Here is a 21,755-nt window from a genome sequence, read left to right on the forward strand (position 1 = left end):
AGCACATGATGATACAGAGCGAGGACAGAGAGACCGTGATTTAACAAACACAACTGTTACACAACTGACAAGCACACAACAACAGAAAAATGTGTGGATCTAAGTCACCATGCATTTAAATTTAACACATATAATTACCAAGACCCTAAAACGTGTACTTAAATGATATCCTCTATAATTGTATAATAATTAACTCTACATTATAGAATAGAAATGACACACTTATTTTAGTTACAATGAAATAAATATATTTATGAATAGTTTATTCATAAATATAGTTTTCTACAAAGTATTTGGAAAGAATATACTTTAAGCTTACTAACCTTTCCTGAGGAATTCGAATAGTTTCTTAATATGAATTTATGCAGGTTATTTTAAAATAGCAATTTATAGACATATTTAATGGACACTCGTTTTATGGTGACACTGTGGTACACAGCAAGTGTAATGAAAATGCACAAGCAATAATCAAATTAGCCAAAGTTAAATGCACAACTTAGAAGGTTGAGTTTTCCTTCATAGATATTGATTAAGATATTTGAAATCTACCATTGAAAGAATGAGGGCAATTAGAAGTGACCCCCTTCATTTCTTTTTAACAAAAGTAAAAAACAATACAGTATTTAGAAAACAGCTTATCCAAAATAATAATAATTCAACAGGGTACATTACAATGTTACTAAGGTAATGAACAATATGATTAACAGGATGAAATGGTACTGATGAAAACCATGAAATAAGCAGCAAACTCAAAAGCCACTTACATCTACATTAGCCACATAAATTATAAAATTCACAAAGCTGGTAGGTACCATCACACTAAAACACAAGATAGTACTTTTATCAAGACTTCTACTGTGATATATTTACAACAGACACAATATTTAAGATAATGTAGTTTTAGTAACAAATTAAAAATATATGAATTGAAACGCCATTGCCGCCTTTTAGATCAGAACAAAAGTTCCAAAAGAACAAATCTTTTCTTTATGAAGAAATAGGAAGACCCCAAACTTTGGGTAAGTTGGTTTTTGATGAAGGACTGCCACCAAATTATTTTGGTGGCAATAATTATAGAATAGTCTAAGTTTTTAACCTTGGATTTACAGAGGGATATCATAGTGAAACATCAAATCAAATACCATCTTTTACTAAAACATCATTACCGTACAAAATGCTTTAAGGGACTGAGATATCCATGGGGACTAACATCTCATTAGTTCGACATTGTCCTCAGCCTTTGAATAAATGGAAATCAAGTTATAATATTTGTTATTTTGTACAAATGTGAACGTTCTACAAATGATACAAGAATGTTGTACTTTGTGCCAGTATAGAGTCAGTCTAAAAGGATCACTCAGAAATTACTTCTGTAGAAAATAGACATTTGATCTGTTTTTCTTTATGCAATAAGCATTTCAAAAGTAAAAACGAAAGAATTAATAAAGTTTGAAATTCTGGCATAGTGGATAGAGCAAGAAAGATATAACACAAATAGCTGGAAGTAATTATTTTTTGTAAACTCCTGGGACATTGTTTCATGTGCAGAAATGAGAGTGTTATAATTAAACCAAGGTAGTAAATTAAATGAATGCATTTAATATAATTCATATCCTAAAATATACAATAGGATTCGAGGAGATTTTTACGTGCCATACTTCTTCAATTCACATATGATATTGGCCAATATAGTCAATGTTGCACTGCTAGGTGGATCGATATGGGGAACTGTGGTGAGGGATGACAGTGGAGGACGGTATAACTGAAGCCAGGGTCAGTAAATTTGATACCCACCTTTCAATAAGATTTAGTGTTCACATTCCATTTAAAAGTAGCCTAATTTTGAAGAACAATGCTAAATAAAAGCAATACATCATACCCAGGCCATGATGCAGATCGTAAGAAATATTAATTAGTGATACTGTCATCATGATAGTAGTAATTAATATTTATCAGCCATCAACATTTTAACCTGGGAAATAGCTTGGCAAGTTTCGTAGCCCGTGGTTTAGAAGCACATATAATCTATCATCTAATGCTCTGACATATATACATCAACTTAAAAATTTAACTAGTGAGACCAACTATGTTGAGGTAATCAATGAGCAAGCTCACAAGGGATTAAAGTCCTTGCTAATTCATATAGACCACAAAGGTTAATCAATATATCGGTTTTCCTTCAATGTCGAACTGGAATATGCTATAATTGATATAGTTTATTTACTATCCATCTCCATTAAAAATTTACAAAATATCAGTGAGTAGACTTAAGGTATGGTAGTGATGACCGAAGAATATCTACATTTGTGTATGCATGTTTGTATATATTTATGAATATGCGTATGCATGTCTATGTGTATATAAACATGTACATATACACATGTATACGTACATACATAATTCTATCCTATTACCTTAAAACTGCTTATGCTAACAAAGGGAAGATTTTAATTGTATTCATTTGTAAATGGTCAAATTATGATGTTGTGCACTTCATTCGATTATTGCATAAGGTTTTAGATCAAAAGACTTTTCCATAATTCTTAGAGAAGATCCATGCAAATAAAGCACAATTAGAAACATCTTCGTTTTGCTTTGTGAAAGAATACTGGCAAATCAGCTAAGAAGAAAACACTCTACCCCCTTCACACAGAATTATAGAAAGTGGATAAAAATACCTAAGATAAGCTGCTGGATACTTTGTACAGATATTCCAAAGTACCTCACATGAGCCTACGATCACATGTATACTTACTACAAAATGCTTTGGGTGCTGAAAAAGGAAATAAGCACAAATGAAATCAACTCTTCGTTATGAAAATATAAGTCTTGATATTTACATAGCTATTTTCATTTGATGACCATTACACATAACAACTGATTTTGCTGCTCTTAGTTTACAAATAGGAAACTTCAACGTTTAGAATGAATTTACTTATTGTCCTGCACCACATCTGCTGAATGAAAATGGTTTCCAAGCTTCATAAAATTAACTGATGATCCAGACCAAAAAAAAAAAAAAAAATCATTTCGCCCTTTGGCCAAAACAATATAAAGTCAGAGATAAAGCACCAACTGTATCCAGTAACTAAACAAGCCTCATATATGTAGATAACATAAAGGATGTCAGGAGAGCACTTACCGGGGTCATCGGAAGGCATGTCAACAATGAGCTGGTCACTGTACTTTCCATATAAGCCATTAGTGCATATGGCTACTATCTGAAGCACATAACTCATATTGGGTATTAAATTATTGAGAATAGCACCCTAAAAGAGAGATGTCAGTAATTATACAAGTGTATTATAAGAGTCCTAACATAATAGACATCTACCTTTGGAAAACATTTCTTATTTGTCGGTGGAATATTTATCTTATTAATCTAAGAAAAAATTTATGGGCTGTTGTTAAGTTGAACTTGTGATATTTGTGAATTAGGCTTTTTTGGTTTAGAAATTAGTTTTAGAAAGTTTCATTTTGGGATGCCTGGGTGGCTTGGTCAGGTAAGAGGTTGCCTTCAGCTCAGGTCATGATCCCACGGTCTTAGGATCGAGCCCCACATCAGGCTCCCTGCTTGATGGGCAGCCTGCTTCTCCCCCTCCACCACTTATGCTCTCTCACATTCTCTTTCTCTCTAAAATAAATACATAAAAACCTTAAAAAAAAGAGAAAGTTTCATTTTTACTAGAACTCATCAAATTCATAAATGAGTACCCCAAACTACAAATTAAATATTTTAGACAAACATGCAGCATTGGCAAAGAGCAAGATGTGAAAAATACAATGAACACCCAACTTATCTTTTTATCATAACAATATAGATGCCAGACAAGCTAGAATTATTATCTTCTCAACATCATTATGAAAAGAAAGAATGGAATATTCTCATAAACCTCACAGTGGACGTACTTCATAATGTCTCTGTTCTAGACACCCGGGTTAAAATGTTGTTATGTATTTTATCAGTTTAGTCCACATGATACTCAGCACCGTGATAACAAGGACAGTTTTTGTCCAGGTGCAGATACCCAGACCTTGAGGGATGCTGGCCGTCTGAAGGCACAGTCAGTAGTGACTCCGGCCTGCTGTGGGGCTTTCCTGGAGCCATACCCAGACAGGGTCTTCTCAACTGGACCCCAATCTATGGCCAATCCTTCCCTACCAAGGCAAAATTTAGTACTGAGATGCTCAAGTCACAGAAGGAATCTGTTACTTTTTTTAAAAAAGTATTAATTTTAATTCCACCTAGTTAGTAGACAGTGCTGTATTGGCTTCAGGTGGACAACATAGTGCTTCAACTGTCCCATACCGTACTTTATTTTCTTTAATTTGCGTGCATGACTATGGAGGAAGAGGGAGCGGACCTTTGCCTCAAAATTATCTGCCTCCTATTCCAAAGGTTCGGGCTCAGGTGATTTCACATCTGCTACTTGGAAATTCGATGCAAAGAGTCCCCTACTGTATTTTTTTGTGCCAGCAGAGGATGGTGGGGACAACGATATATGACCGTATCAGAGCACTGAGATTCTACGTTCAATTATTTCCACAACTGTGAGAAAGTCAAGGTCATAGTCAAGGTATTTAGCTCTTTCTTGAGTCCCTTTATTTGTAAAGAGAGGCTACGCGAGATGAGTTTTAGTTCCCAAGTCTTCTGCAAGTGTCTGCTCTATAATGCTGTTGGTGGCCAAGCTGTGATCTTCCTGTCACTGAAAACAAGTAAGAACCTAGTGTGATTCACTGTGAGGTCTGACCTTGTTTGCTTGGTATAGCTTCTGCTCCCCTCCTCCCCACCGGAGCGTCTCACACAGAGTTTAGGGCAACAATATATCATCATCCGTTAAGTTCTCACCTTGAAAATTAAACGCTAGTGCTATCACTACATGAAACAACTGATCTTATAGTTACCAAGTCTTGATAGCCGTCGGTCAAAAATTCACGCTTGGTTTGGTCTTCTCCCTCTAGCTGCTGATACAGAACGGCAAATTTCTCAATCATGGTATCATAAACCACTCGTGGTCTCTCCCACGTCACAAGCAGACTAGTATAATTTTCCGGGTCAGCTTGGACATTTTCTGGTTCTGAACTACAAACTTCAGAGAGAGAGAGAGAGAGAGAGAGAGAAGGTACAATTAACGATACAAATGTCGGCCTCCAAGATTTTAACAAGTAAAACACATTCTACGAAAACGTGTTGCGTTTAATTTCAACAGAAGGTAAAGCGTTACACTTCTCCACTGCGGAGCTTTTGCTTATGGCATCTCATGTACCTGGAACACTTTTCCTTCCCTCCTACCTCCACCTGCGTCTACCTTCCCGTTCAGGAAAGGCCTAGGTCAGAGGCTCCCTCCTGTTAGGTGGGCTCTGATCTCTGAAGCGATCTGGGTCGTTTTCAACTGTCTGTCCTAACACACAACTATTGCATTAGTTGCATGTTCTCTTACATTATTCTCTCCTCAAGAGGGCTTAAGTCCTATACTAGCTTATACACACAAGCATCACAGCTTTCTATTTCTATATTGCTTAGAATACTGTCTTGAATATATTTGGCATACAAATTCATTTTTAAAAATAAAGGATGTCTTCAAGCTCGTGATGTTTTTATTTCTCGTTTCATGCCCAACAGATATGTTTAGCTCAGCATGAGGAGAATTTAAAATGACAACATATGGTCTGTTATCAGACGTTGTTGTTTCAAAATCCTCGAAATAGTGTAAAGTTCCCTATCAGAGAAAACTATAGGAGAACAACTAAAGCTACCGTTTCTGTATTTTTCAAACTTGCTGACAAAAATCCCACGTTGGCAATTGATTTTAGGAAATTAGAAGGGATCCCTGGGTGGCGCAGCGGTTTGGCGCCTGCCTTTGGCCCAGGGCGCGATCCTGGAGACCCGGGATTGAATCCCACATCGGGCTCCCGGTGCATGGAGCCTGCTTCTCCCTCTGCCTATGTCTCTGCCTCTCTCTCTCTCTCTCTCTCCCTGTGTGACTATCATAAATAAATAAAAATTTTAAAAAAAGGAAATTAGAAGATTTGTTTGTCTGATCTGAAAAAAGAGTTTGAAAATAGTTCAGGGACTTCCTAACAATGAATTCAAGCCCGTGCTGGGAATCCTGTCAAAAAATTTTGTCCCATTAAAAAGAGGATTTTGATACTTCCTGAAGTATATTCATAAGGTGATGATTTGGACTAATTACAAGGATGAAAATCATGAAATTTTATGATATTGTGCTATTGGAGCAGAGCAATAAATATAATCCGTTCACAAGCCAGGTCAGTTTGCAAAAGAGGAGAAAGGTCTGTAACACTAAAGACTGACATAGTCACAGAATCCAAGCTTTGCTCCTGGGAGACACCTGATGTTATGAAGCCACGAGATGAGACTATGAGGTCGACCTGAGTCAGCCGACAGCCGACAACCGACCGCTACAAAGACTCAGTGAAAATATACTCAGGATAGCATCAGGGTGGGACCAAAAAGGCTGTGGTCTCTTCTAGCTTGCAGTTTTGCTCATGAACACAAGAGAGCAGTCAAAACTAACACCTGACCGCATAAATCGAAATCTGAATGGTCTCTGCATGTGTGATAACAGGAATTTGAGCCCATGTATGCTCTGCTGGCAATGGTATGTACATGATCCAGAAAAATATAAATATATATGCTTAATAATACACGCATGACTTTACATGAGTGAGAGACAGGAGGATTCACTGTACAAACTGTCATGTGTTGTTGTTGTTGTTGTTTACTAAGGATTTAGGGTGAGGTGTTCCTTTGGGAATAAGAGGACAGTTCTCCAAAAATGTGAATTCATCAAAAAGCATGAATTCAGACTAAGACAAGGCATTCTTCTCCAGGTCTAGACGACATCATTACTCATCTAGGGACACTTCTTCAGTGGCCACGAGATGGCAGCAGACCGTCGATTATCCCCAAAGTGAGCCAGCCACGCTGGGAACTGTCCAGGGAGGAGCAGGATTGCCTGGGTCTTGCTGCTAGGGAAGCCCAGGTTCCTTCTGAGAAGGTCAAAGCAATTCTGGACAGTAGCATGGGTAGACTTTGTCCCACAAAAAATCAATCCCCCTTTTTAGAAAGCGGGAATGATTTAAAGTGAACTATTCTCTCCCCCCACCAAATGAAACTATCTTAAAATTCATTAGAGTTGTATGCATGCACACAAAGCAAAAATCTCTTGAGAAAATAGAAAATTATTGGCTGCAAATATGCCCAAAGGACTGCTACTTAATTAACACACAATTACTTTGGCTGGATGTATGTGTTTATTCTGCCTTAATAGTTGAAATCAGCAGATGTTTTGAATTTTAAGAATCAGCATTAATATAAAGTAGGAGTTTAAAAACAAACTTGCATTTCCTTGTCATCGGGTTATTATTCCCCTTGCTTTCTGTGTTTTACAAATCTGTAAAAGCTTATAGGTAATTTAATAGTGTAGGTTTACATTTTAATTAGGGATTATTTTTTTAAGATTTGTTTATCAGAGAGAGAGAGACTGTGTGAGTACATAGAGGGAGAGGGAGAAGCAGATTCCCCACTGAGCAGGGAGCCCGACCTGGGGCTCAATCCAAGGACCCCGAGACCATGACCTGAGCCAGGGCCCCCGAGACCATGAGCTGAGCCAGGGCCCCCGAGATCATGACCTGAACCAGACCCCCCGAGATCATGACCTGAGCCAGGGCCCCGAGACCATGACCTGAGCCAGGGCCCCGAGACCATGACCTGAGCCAGGGCCCCGAGATCATGACCCGAACTGAAGGCAGATGCTTAACCCACTGAGTCACCCAGGTGCCCCAGGAAATTTTTTAATGTTCCTTTTGTTTAGTGATAATCAACAGCTTAGTAATATGTTATAAACCTTTAGCTAGACTTTATCATTTAGATGCTGAAATAGGTGATTTTATGGGAATAATACACTTTAGAATGTGCTCCAGAGGAAAACCCGTACTGCTGTATATTGCTTATGGTCTTGCCAAAGGGCTGCCCTTCTACAGGGTAGGGATGGATCTTTAAAAGAACAATCTAGTTCATTCCATATACACTACGTTTGGTGTACACACAAAAAGCTGGGTAATGGTCATGGGGTAAGTTATTAATTTGCACTAAATTTTCCAGGTTTTCCTTATTGGAATTGGCTTATGTTATGTTCGCAGGATATATACTCTGTAAAGCACCGTACTTGGATTAAAAACCAAGAAGAGTTTTCCAGATTCACATGTACTCAGACACCCAACACAAGCTACTAACTGATACAATAAATAGTAGCAAAACTAATTTCCTTCATCATGGGGAGTGCCGAGGGGCAGGGAGGCAGGGGTGGGGGGGTGGGGGGGTACAGAGAGGCCCAGGGGTAGGGAGGCCAGAGGATAGGGAGGCCGGGGGTTGGGAGAGGCTGAGGGGCGGGGAGGCCGAGGGTAGGGAGGCCGGGGGGCGGGGAGGCGGGGGGTAGGGAGTTCTGAGGGGTGGGGAGGCCCAGGGGCAGGGAGGCTGAGGGGCAGGGAGGCCTGCTTTCTTCAGGACTGAAGCCCACGCCCAATGCCTTCCACAGCCACTCGTGACCCGGTCACAGGTAGTGTCTTTGAGCAGCACAGGCCAGGAAGCGGAAGCTGGCTCCCGTGGGCCCCCTGCCGGGCCCGGCCACGACAGAGCTGGGGTCCGAGGCGGGTCACGCGGGGGATACCTCGTGCCCTGGCAACGGGCGAAGGCCGCTCACTCAGGAAGAACGGGGGCGGGGCCTCCTCTGCGAGCCACTGCAAGTGTCACTCCTTGGAGGCCTCGTCACCGTCTGAGGCCACATGAGCAGGGGGTGCGGTCCTCGCCCTCGGGGAGCTCAGTACCAGGGCAGGGGCAGGGCGGGGCGGGCGCTCCTGGGAAGGCGGAGAAAGTGTCACTGCTGTCCAGGACGTGCCCAGAATGTCCCCAGGATGTCCTCAGGACGTGCCCAGGACATGCCCGGGACATGCCCGGGATGTGCCCAGGACTTGCTCAGGATGTGTTCAGGACGTGCCCAGGATGTGCCCAGGATGTGCCCAGGATGTCCCCAGGACATGCCCAGGATGTGCCCAGGACGTGCCCAGGATGTGCCCAGGACGTCCCCAGGACGTGCCCAGGATGTCCCCAGGATGTCCTCAGGACGTGTCCAGGACATTCCCAAGACGTGCCCAGGACCTGCCCAGGATGTGCCCAGGATGTCCCCAGGATGTCCCCAGGTTCAGCCCGGCTGTGTGCCCCTGGAGCAGAGGCCGGTGCGGGTAACACAGCTCGCAGCCCCGCTGAGGCCCAGCCGCCCTGCAGACACGGGGGTCCTGGGGAAGCCTCAGCCAGGAGCCCGAAGACTCGAAGGCAGGAGGGAGTAGCAGGTCGTGACAAAGTGAACGTGAACGCCAGCACGAGTGTTAAAAGCCATAGCCCAAAATGACCTGCCCCAACGTGACCCTGTCCGCGGCGGGACCCTGTGCGCGGTGGCGTCCTGGCCTCAGGTGAGAGGCCAGAAGGCGTCTTTCAGCTTCCAGCCCAGTCATCAGCCTTTCCGGGGACACATGGGCCTGACTTCAACAAGATACAGGACCTTCTAGGGAGAAAATGACCCTCAGGTCACTCTTCTGCATACAGCTGGAGGCCAGGGGTCACGGCCACACGACCTTAACGGATGCTATTTAAAGCCACTGACCTTCAGGAAGGCGAGTCTACTGCTGTTTAATTCATCATGACATTTTTCAGGGAAGTAGAGAAAATGTCTCGCGACTCAAAGGCGGTTTTAGGCTGCAGGGTCACCCTTTCATGCAAACCTGCCTTGAAAAGCATTTTCTATCATATTTTTTTAGACTGTTTGCATTGAATGTATTGCAATGCTAGCAAGTGAAATCTGAGGTGCGTTTATGATTTAGTTCAACAAGCCAAAGCCTTAAAACATGAAAAGCTTGAGGAACGCCCCACACCTGTCGTGATAGCTTGCCCCCCTGACACGCACCACACGGCTGTGTGCATGCACACACTCCATGCATAGCAGCGGCAAGTCTGGGACATATTATGTTCGAGGGACTGTACTGCGTTACAGACTTTAGCCCATTTAAACCTCACAACAAGGTGGTCTGATTTTATAGGTCCAGTAACTTGACAATCTTTTAAAGATTCTATCTATCTATCTATTTTAGAGACAGTGTGTGAGCCTTTGTGTGCATGCGCGGGGCAGGGTGGGGAGGAGGGTGGAGAATCCCAAGCAGATTCCTCGCTGAGCGCAGAGCTTGAGGCGGGCCTGACTTGGTGACCCAGAGATGACCAGAGTCGAAATCAAGAGTCAGGCGCTTAACTGACAGCCACCCAGGCACCCTGTGACTTGACAATTCTCATTTAACCAGTAAGTACTGGCAGCAGGGTCTGATACCAGAGGCCGACTGGATTTTAAAGCCCCAGCTCTTCCCCCGCTGTGCTCCGGGAGGTCCCTGCTTCTTAGCTGCGGGAGAGACCTGCTAAGAAGGCGGCAGGAGAGCTCGAAGTTGAACTTCACCTCCTTCACACGCATGCTGTGTTTGTACAGTTAGTCACACAGATGTCTCATTATCGAAGACAGTTTTTACGGACTCCTTCAAGGTTCTGTTAAATTCTGTGGTTCTTAGAAGAGGCGGGGTCCATCCCACGATGCCAAAAAGAAATGTCTCTAATAAAGGGCAGCTCTACACAGAGACGCAAAAACACAGGGCCGAAGTTCTAGTAAAATAGGAGTAAAATACGCATTCATTTACAAACATTCACTGAGTTCCTGCTATGAATGCAAAAATGAACACGTCTTAATCTGTACCTTGCGGGAGTTTACATAGATATACAGACCTCACGTGGTTTTTGCAATTATTTGCAGTGTGTTTTTTGCAAAATGTATTTTTTCCACAGTGCATTTACTAAAAACCATATTCTGACAATTTTCATGCCACCTCTTCTCTCTTGGTCAAAATGAGGATGCTAGATATTTGCAATATCAAAGTATACTAATGCAACCTGAGTGTCCAAAATTGAGCATCTGGATTAGTAAACTGTTATGACTATACAATGGAATGCTACACAAAATTAAGAATGCTGTATTGATATATTTGTATCATCGAGTAAAATAAAATCAACAAACATATATGTACTGTAGTCTCATTTTTGTGAGGCATAAGAATATATTTCCAATTTAAGAGAAAGTCCTGAAAGGATAGTCACCAAAATCCTCATGGTGGTGATCTCTGGGCCATGACATTACATAGGATTTTACTTTTTTTCCTGTGTTTATATGTGTTCTCTGCCTTTTTAAATAATGTTCATATAATTAAAAACTTATTTTCATTTTAAGTTTAATAAAGATTAAAACCAGGACATAAATGCAATCCTCAATTTTTATTCTCAAATTAAGTCCCAGAAAGTAGAAGGGGTATAGTGTGTCCATTAAGAAGAAAAGCATCACAGGAATATGCCCAGGAATATGCAAATAATAAATGCAAATACTCATGATGGAAAAACCAAGAATTCAATCTTTCTAGTTTTTGAAAAAAGCCAATGCCTTTTTTTTTTTTTTTGGTAGGCTCCATGCCCAAGGGGGGCCTTGAACACAAGAAATTAATTTCTTGAACAAGAAATGAAGTCTCATGTCCTAATGAGTGAGCCAGCTAGACACCCTGCCAATGCTATTTTTTTTTTTAAAGTGTCATGTCATTAAGGCCATCAGTTTTTGTTGTAAAACTTGGGAGGCTTTAGAATCAGATCTGTGTTCAGGTATAAAGATATAGCTCTGTGCAGGGCAAGCCACTTGGCATCAGCTTCCCAAACTGTAAAACAAGAAAAATAAGGCCAACTCCACGATGGTGTTGGGAAGCTGCAATCAGATTCACACGGTTCCGTGCCCAGTTAAACCACTGGTGGACACAATACATGGTGATTATTGCTGCTTTTGTTATTACTTGGTTTCATCACTTATCTGTGAAAAGAACAATGTCCTACACAAAGTTTTTACATAAAACAGTGCAAGAGGCACCCATCAAGCATAACTTTTTTTTTTTTTTAATTATTTTGTTTATTTTAGAGAGAGTGAGTGCATGAAGGAGCATGAGCAGGAGTGGAGCATAAGGGGAGGGAGAGTGAGAGGGAGAGAATCTTAATCAGACTCCAGGTGAGGGCTGAGCCAGATACTAGGCTCCGTCTTACAAACCTGAGATCATGACCTGAGCAGAAACCAAGAGTTGGCCACTCAACGGACTGAGACACCCAGCTGCCCTGCTAAATTTTTATTATATGAAAACGGATTCTTTCAGCGAATATTTGCTGAAGGAGAGCCTTGTATTAGCCCAGCAATGGAGGTAAAGACTTAATTACTTCCAACACGGAGCCCATGTCCAGTGGGGGAGGCGAGTAAGTAAACAGACAATTCTTATACTGTGGCAACTGCTACACACTTTGGATGCATGGAAATGACACTACTCCATGTGAGCAACACTGATTTTGTCCTCCATGGGCACGGCACCTTCACACGTGCACAGTCCTATGCCCGGGCCACAGCCAGGCTTGGTGAGGATGGAGACAGACTCAGAGATGGCTCCCCAGTGGATACAAAGTCTGCTTGAGTGTTGAAGAACAAGGAGGAGGCAGGCAAGTGAAAACAGCAGAGAAGACAGCCACGGCAAGGAAATAGCATGTAAAAATACAACCTGGGAGAATGTGATTTTCCATCTTCACGGGATATCAAAGAGTCCATTCAGTACAAGAGAAGGAAGCCAGTGGCGGAGAATAAATGCTAAGACGAGTAAGTGCTAAACAGGACCATGTAATGATGAATGGTTTGGGTTTTATTCTAAAAGCAATGGAAAGCCACTGAAGGGTTTTAATAAAATACAACTGACAAAAGTACATAGCAAATAAATATCATATTTATTTAATATGTTATTTGATCTATTGTATTTTTTCAAAGGAGATGGTTAAATGTAGTTTTTTTTTTTCCTAATCAATTCTCTATTATTTACCAGCAGAATGTTATAAGTATTTAGTACTGCTGGTAGAAATATAATGAAATTTCCTCACTTTGGGGCAATTCAATTAGAAATTTATTGTCATGTTACATGTAGGTAGCTATTCATCTCTGTTGTGCTCTATTTTACTGTTGCTGTTAAAGGATAAATACTTCTCATAAACATTACATTAAAATAATAAAAACATGCTGTTTTAATGCTAATCCTCAAAAGCAGATGATTATTAGATTAATATTACAGACGGCCAAAAATTCATCGTACAGCTGAGATCAAAGAAGGCCGTGTACTTGGAAATGTTTTAAGTCCCCAAAGCAAAGGCTATTTCACCCATTTGTTTCATCAGCTGGTACATTATCAATGTCAATGGAAAAGGAAAAGTCAGTAGGTGTATCTGATTGTGTTCTCTGGACATCTTCAAAGGCTTATGACTGTGTGTCAACTTCAAAAGACACAGAGGGCACTCTGGAGACATCTCCCTGGTGTTCTCTCCATTGCTGGCCCTGACAAACATCTTTTCCCCCAAAGAAGGAAACTGGGGGAAAGACTTCCTTTTTATTCATTAAGAATACAGTCCATTTGATTTTCATCCCCATGTTATACTCTTCCTTCAGAGCTGCCAACACAAAGACTAACACTTTACACCCCAAATCATGCACCAAGGCTCAGCTCAAATGTTGTTCTCTCACCGAGGCTCCTGACCACCTCAACCAGAAGTGACCTCCCCAAACTCTGTGGACCTAAGCCGCGTATGCATTCATTTCCTGAAGCTCTTAGCACAAACACTAATGTGCATTTGGAAGTTTGTGCATGTGGTTTTGCCATCTATTACTATGTGTTTAATAATCACTTTCCTTACTGAATCTCAGTATTTCCCATCTGCAAAATGGGATAATTCTGGTGGGGAAGAACAGCTTTATTTATTTTAAAGTTTTTATCGATTTATTTTGAGAAAGACAGAAAGAATGTGAAAGTATGCAAGCAGAAGGAGAGACAGAAGCAGAGGGAGGGAGAGAATCTCAAGCAGACTCCATGCTGAATGTGGAGACCAACATAGGGCTCAATCTCATGACCCTGAGGTCATGACCTGAGCTAAATTCAAGAGTGGGATGCCTAACCGACCGAGCCACCCAGAAGCACCAAGGACAGCTCTTTTTACATGTTATTTTATAAATGTGGTGAGATTCAGAGAAGTCAAATAGCTTACCTAAAGCTATAAAGCTAATAATCAAATATTTCTAAAATCTAAGTCTTGTATATTTCCCATTATTCCACAATTATCTGCTATAACATTGAATCTGTAAAAGTAGTAGAAGAATTATATTTCAATACATACCTGCTTCATGAATCTCTTCCTTTCCAGTATATGAGGAAAACACCTGTCTAGAGAATTTGTACTGTTGTTCTCGGAAATTATTTTGTAAATAGTCCATCAGCATGACATAACCAGACTGCTGCATTGTAAGAACTTCACAAAACACAGCCAACTGGAAAAAAAACATCATTTAACATATAGCTTAACATATCTGCTTCAAAGGCATCTGCAAATGCTTTAAAATAGATATTCAGTAGTAAATCTTAGAAAGTAATTATTTTTAAGTTGCTTCAAATTTCTGCATTTGTTTGAATTTCCAAGATTACCTGGCTTTCAGAGATGCTAACTGTATCTTTAAAAATAATCCAGTCCACAGTGTCTGTGCAGGGAGGAGATGTCAATGAGCCGTTGTAAGTGTAATACTTGTCAGTCGAGTTTGGCAGAAGGTTCAGCAATATGAAGGGATCTAAGGCAGCCTGTTTCCCTACAAAGTAACAACATGCATCTCGGTTGGAATCTCAACACCTGAACTTGAGTGGCTCAAGGCTTCTATGAAACAGAGGCATATGGTTTGTTATAAATGTAATAAGAAATGAAACTAAGAATATTTGAGATACATTTCAAAAATGGTGACAAAACCAACATATTTTGAATTTCTTTACAAATATTGCTACATAGGGTTAAATATTTCAACTTTCAGAGACTGATTTCTCAACTGGAGAGATTATTTCACATATAAAATATATTCAGAAATCATGTAATCATCTTAGTAGATACAGTAAAATCATTTGAGAAGACTTAATACCAGTTTGTGAAAAACATCAAAAGCAAAACCATATTCTGGTGAAGATTATTTTCAAAAGCCTGTAGGGGATCCCTGGGTGGCGCAGCGGTTTGGCGCCTGCCTTTGGCCCAGGGCGCGATCCTGGAGACCCGGGATCGAATCCCACGTCGGGCTCCCGGTGCATGGAGCCTGCTTCTCCCTCTGCCTATGTCTTTGCCTCTCTCTCTCTGTCTCTCTGTGACTATCATAAATAAATAAAAAAAAATTAAAAAAAAATTAAAAAAAAAACAAAAAACAAAAGCCTGTAGTAAACATTGTATTTAAGAATGACTTACTGGGTAAGTTTTCCTCCTAGAGATAAAGAATGAGAGAAAAAACTCCTGCTATCACCATTTCTAATTAACCCTGAACTGGAGGACTGGGCCAGTGCAATAAGGTAAGAAAAAGAAAAAAAAAATCATAAATATTGGATATTTTCCAAATACATGATTGTGCATGGAAAACACTGAAAAGGATTTATAGACTTAGAATTAAAAAATATATTTTGTAAAGTCACTGTACATAGGACCAATATACCAAAATTAATTTTATTTCTATGTACTGGTATCAAACAACAGAAAATGAAACTTAAAGCAACGTAACAAATATCAAATACAAGCAAACCTAACAAATGATGAGTATGACATCTACAATGACAATCACAGAACTTTCTTGAGATTAGATAAAAACCTTAAAATGATGGGAAATACCAAGTTCATGAGTCAGAAGATTTAGTATTGTGAAGGTGTTGATTGTCCCCAAACTGATTTATGGAGTCAACAAATCCCAGAAGCTTCTGTACATGTGTGTATGTATGTGTATTTACTGACACACTGATTTTAAAACTTAAATGGAAAACAAAAGTTAAGACAATCTTGAACAATAACAAAGTCACTGGAGAACTTTCACTACCAGGTAAGAAGATCTATTTTATTAAACTATAGAAATCATGACAGTGACATATTCATGCAAAGATAGACAAAGAGAATAATGAAAGAGAATAGAGAACCCAGACCCATACATATAGAGTCACTTGGTTTAAGACAGGAAAAATTACCATGTAGTGGGAACAGACAGCCTTTTGAGTAAACAGTGCTGTATCAATTGGCTGTCCTCATGGAAAAGCTGAATCATGATTCCCTACCTCACACCGTAAGCACCATGAGTTCTAAGTAGATTAGAGATCTAAATGTGAACAGAATCATAAGGTTTTTTAGAGGAAAATAGAAAATTATTTTTATGACTTTAAAGTAGGCTGAGATTTCTGAAATGGCACACAAGAAGCTTTCACCATAAAGGGAGAAATGATGACGTCTAGTACATGATAATTAAGATCTATTTATCAAAAGCAACTACTAAGGAAATAAATGGTAAGACAGGATGGAAAGCATAGTCTGGATACAATATACAGGATAATAAATATGGATTTTATTTCTACATACAACAATAATGATTTTATATCTTGTGCCCAGAATAAAGAATTCCTTTTTTTTTTAAAAAGGATTTTATTTATTTATTCATGAGAGACACAGAGAGAGAGGCAGAGACAACAGGAAGAAGGAGAAGCAGCTCCCTGCAGGGAGCCCAATGTGGGACTTGATATCAAGACATCGGGGTCATACCTTGAGCTGAAGGCATTGAGCTCAACCATTGAGCCCCTCAGGCTCAGAATAGAGAATTCCTATTAAAAAATTGGTAGAGCTTTCCATCTGGCCTTACACCTCTGAAACATTCCAACTGTATCTTTTTCCTAGGATCCTCCCATTTTTGCTTTTGGATCTTCCCAGCAGCACTTCTCAGTAGCACCGTCTTGGCTACTCAGCTTTCCGCCTACCAGCCCTCACTCAGACAGCAATGTGCCAGCCAGAGGACATGTGCCCCCTCCCCTCCCCATCCCATGTCCCCCTTCCATCTCCGTCCCTTGTCCTCCTCCCCTCTCCATCCTGTGGCCCCCTCCCCTCTCCATCCCATGGCCTCCTCCCCTCCCAGTGTCTCCCTCCCCTCCCCATCTCGCCCCCCCATCCCATGCCCCCTCCCCTCTCCATCCCGAGTGCCCCTCCCCTCCCTGTCCCATGTCCCCCTCCCCTCCCCATCCCTTGTCCTCCTCCCCTCAGAGCACGCCCCACTGGGTGCGGGGGACCCCCTGCCCCAAGCTGGGGGGTGGTGCACTAGGGCCTCGCCCGGGAGCCCGATGCTACTGTAGTCATCACAGCATCTCACGAGTTGATGAGAGCATCATCCGCGTGGCTCTGTGGAAACCGAGCAGGTGGTGGGAGCTGGGGGCGCGTGGGGCACACGGGGCGCGGTGACCGCATGAGCTGCGGTGGGAGGACCCCCGGGCCTCAGCCCCCCGCGGCCCGGCTGCTGCGGGAGAAGCAACCCCGCTGCTTGAGCTCCCCGAGGCTACCCGGAGGCCCCGGGGCTGCACAGGAACCCAGGACGCCTCTACCCGCCGGCCACAGCGTCAGCCGGCTTTCCGATCAGCTGCGGGGCTTTAAATAAAAACACCAGTGTTGGGGATCCCTGGGTGGCTCAGTGGTTTAGCGCCTGCCTTTGGCCCAGGGCGCGATCCTGGAGTCCCGGATCGAGTCCCGCGTCAGGCTCCTGGCATGGAGCCTGCTTCTCCCTCCTCCTGTGTCTCTGCCTCTCTCTCTCTCTCTATGTCTATCAGAAATAATAAATTAAAAAAAATATTAAAAAAAAAAAACAAAAAACCCCACCAGTGTTCCAGACCCCACCTGGACCGATTTAATTTAAATCTCTAGGAGTAGGGCCTGCGCATCTCCATTTGCAGGAAAGCATCCCCTGGTGATTTAAACATGCAGCCGGCACTGAAAACCCAGAGTAGGGGCACCTGGTGGCCCAGGGCGTGACCCCGGGGTCCCTGGGATCAAATCCTGGGTCAGGCTCCCCACACGGAGCCTGCTCCTCCCTCTGCCTGGGCCTCTGCCTCTCTTTCTGCGTCTTTCTGAATAAATAAATTAAATCTTAAAAAAAGAAAAAGAAAACCAAAAGTACGGTGAAGCTTTTGCAAGATGTTAGGTCTTTTTGAACCCTCTTTCCACCTGATAAAGTAAAATGACTGGCCCAGATTATTTTCATAGTCTATTCCAACTCTAAACTCCATGAAGACTGGGCATATCCAGAAAGCCTCAAAGAAAAAGAAATCCATTTAGAAGTTAAATTACTGAATGCTAATTTTTCTACAATCCAGAAAGTTTTGAAGGAAGGAGGGAATGCTGGTAATAATTAAAATTATAGATAACTGCTTCCAGTCTGAAATTAAGACTGAAACTTAGAAATGAAAATCTGCTTGGCTGAATCGATAATGTTGTGTATATACAACCTAAATCTAATTTTAAACCGTTGGAAAATTCAAGTTCTGCTTGGTTTAGCAGATTCATTAGTAACTTCTAAAAGTATGTCTCCCTCTCTTTTCGTATCAACATGAGATTATCAGAATTCAGACTCGGATTCACGTTATCTGAAACTGAGAAAAATATCTTTAATATGTGAATGTTTCCCACTTTCAGATTTATGCTTTTAATATCCAAAAAATGTTATGATTAAATAACCTCCTTCTTAATCATCAATGGGCTACAACTGTTTCTTTTTTCTGCTGAAGATGAAATTTATCCTACAAATGTTCTGTGGAAATGCGGATGTGGAGAATACTAATTAAGTCAGGAGCCAAACATTGACTCACTGCTAAATTAGGCGGGAAATGAAATGACACCGTGAGAGTTTTGAGGCCAGAACTCAAAGGAAGAAAGGAGGTGAGATCTGAATAGGGACGGTGAAACAGAGAATTTTCTTGAAATACTGTTTTGTACCTTGTTTTGTTTTTAAAATGTTATTTACATATACATCCTAGATTTCTGTCTTGGATATCACAGGACTTTTCAATTGAAAGTAGAGCTTTTCAATGAGGCCATGGTCTTTCAAGAAAATTGGAATAAGGTAATTTTTTGAATATACGTCTAGCAAAGACATTTGCTTCCTCTGAATCACCTCGCTACTGTTAACACAGGCGAGAATCACACCTGAGTCAATGCGGCTGTACTGGCAACCAGTCGCTATTCATTTGAACACACACTGATGACTAACCCATCAACCAGATGCTCCCCTTTTATAGGAGGTTGCTAGCAAGGGGGGAAGATGAATAGGAGGGAGATAAGGAGACAAAGACCGTGATAGGGTCACGCACAGGGAAGAGCCCCTAAATACCTGACCGACTCTTGCTACTTAGGGCGGTAAGATTAAGAAGGGGCCATGTCAACACAGTCTGCAAGGACTCTGCAGTATACAAATTCCTGGGCTGAATTTGTGATTAAGAAAGCATCAGAAAGCGTCCTTATGCCAACTCCCAGTTGAGAATCACGGATGATGTTCCTTGGGGTGTGTCTCTTCCTCTGCAACTTGGAAGAGTCCAACCAACCAACAGTTCTCTTGTTTTCGTGGACTCCGCTCGGGGATATCAACATGCCAGCCTGTGTCGATGCCACCTCACCCGCTCTCTCGCCCAACACGGAGCAGGTATGGTGGAAGGAAGGGACAGAAGGAGAGGTCGGAGTGGGGAACGGACGGGACATGGGTCTGTCTCTTGGAGGAATATAGGAAATGAGGAATCGGCCCACGTTGGAATAAGAGATTTCATAGTCTCGATGATCGCGGAAAGTGTTGCTCGTTGAACAACTGACATTCTGAGGAGAATACGGAGCAGGACCGGGGAGCGAGGCTGCAGCTCCACGTCACCGCCTCCCGGCCGCCACGGCCAAGGGCCAATATTGGGAAGCCTTCAGTTTATGGGGCACGAGGGGATTTTCTAGACTCTGAGATAGATTTAGTCTAAGAACTCTCAAAATAGAGACATTTACCTTTCAGAGGATTTCACTTATTTGGTTTGTACAGATCATATCTAATAACCATTCAGGTCAAATTGACGCATATAACTAATACGAATCCCCACAGCGTAGAGGGAGCAAACTCTGTGGACAGAGCAGGATCTGCACCCTGGCTCTACTACCACTTCTTAACCATATAAGCTCACGTGTCCTTGCTGACTATATTGAAATATTAAGTGTCTAGTGGGGCGGGTGATACACCTGCAGGATTATTATTCTCTTTTCTGGTAAAGGAGGAGGAAAGAAGCCAGTGCACAGGTAGCAGGGCAGAGACTCAGAGAGCAGAGGACCCGGGGGGCAGATTGGGAAGTGGCCCCAGGCAGTCCGAGAGACAGGAAGTTCTGTTTCCAAACTAAGAGCCAGGAGACAGGCCGAATGGCGCTGCTGGGAATCCAGATTCTCAGGGAGGTTATTAGGCGGCAGCCGAGGCTCCGATGAAGCGCTTCCCTCAATGGCTTGCGCACAGTTAACATTCAAAAGGAAACCTTAGCCAAAGAATATGAGCAAATTGGTTCTTAAACTCCTGTGAGCCTCATAGGACGCTCCTAGGGAGACCCAGAAACAACGATGAAGCCTCGGGAACAAGTGGCCCAAGTGCTGCAGCCCAAGTCAGGACTAACCCCCTCTAGTTGGGCCCTGGGGCTGCCGCAAGGCCTGGGGACATTCAGAGTTCACGTTCCGCACGAGTTTCAGTGTAGGGATTCAAACAAGCTGCCTTCCTTCAGTCTTGATAGAATCCACTTTCCGACTAAGTGAGGGAAAAATTAAGCGTGGCTTATGGCATTCAGTGCCCAATTCCGCAATCGAGTGGATGGAGGGAGGTAACAACTTCATCTTGCATTTGATTGCACCTTTCAAAAAAAACCCAATGAAAGCAGCCCTGCGTGAGCTCACCGATTCCTGACTTCTGCAAAGTTCTGTCAATCAAGATCATCACATGTGGGCGACAGAGAGGAATCAATGCTAGGCCTGGCTTTTGCTTTCAAAAAGGATCTATATGAATTTGGTTCCTGCTTTCAAAATTTTGCAGCTTCCTGGAGAGGAATGATTCTTATTTTAGCAGTAACTCAGAGCAGCAGCTTTAATACCGTGTGTGTGGATGCTTACTAAAAATAAAATAACAATAATAACAGGTTGGCTGTCTGTTGCCCATGTTGTCACAAGCATTCACCGTGACAAATGCCAAGATCCATGGTGGAACAATATCAAAGCATATGGCATCTTCTTCTATGTAAGTGTTTGCCTTCTTCCAAAAACCCTGTCATACTGGAAAAGCAAAGGACCTATCAAGGAAACCACCGGGAAATAAATTTTAACTTGAGTAATAATTCTCTTTTCAGTTTGAAACATAATGTTTATGAAATTAACTGGTCTCAGATTATAGAGTCTTTAACAAATGTACAATGCAGTCAGAATGGATGAATACATTTTATTTTTTAAAGATTTATTCATTTGAGAGAGGGAAAGAGCATGCTCCAGCGCATGTAGGGCACAGGGGGAGGACGGAGGGAGACACAGAACCCCAAGTGGACTTCTCACTGAGCATGGAGCCCAACTCGGGGCTCAATCCCAAGACCTGAGATCATGACCTGAGCCTAAATCAAGAGTGGGATGCTTAACCAACGCCAACGCAGGCGCCCCCAGAGTAGATAAATACATTTTAAATGCGTGATGTCATTATCTTCAAGAATAAAATCAAAAAACTTCAATT

The 21,755-nt window shown here is 42.0% G+C and overlaps 1 protein-coding gene across 1 annotated transcript in view; it reads right to left on the reverse strand.

The window, feature by feature from the left end:
- Nucleotides 1-21,755, reverse strand: part of PTPRZ1 (protein tyrosine phosphatase receptor type Z1) — a 159,787-nt gene that overhangs the window by 51,361 nt on the left and 86,671 nt on the right. Inside the window, exons 7-10 of the mRNA XM_072783268.1 lie at nucleotides 14,644-14,801; nucleotides 14,339-14,489; nucleotides 4,906-5,090; nucleotides 3,143-3,269 (exon numbers count right to left, since the gene is read on the reverse strand). Of these exons, the coding sequence (XP_072639369.1) occupies nucleotides 3,143-3,269; nucleotides 4,906-5,090; nucleotides 14,339-14,489; nucleotides 14,644-14,801 (621 nt within the window). The remainder of the gene's footprint in view (nucleotides 1-3,142; nucleotides 3,270-4,905; nucleotides 5,091-14,338; nucleotides 14,490-14,643; nucleotides 14,802-21,755) is intronic.

The sequence above is a fragment of the Canis lupus genome, chromosome 18 (genome assembly GCF_048164855.1).
Source record: "Canis lupus baileyi chromosome 18, mCanLup2.hap1, whole genome shotgun sequence".
Lineage (NCBI taxonomy): Eukaryota > Metazoa > Chordata > Mammalia > Carnivora > Canidae > Canis > Canis lupus.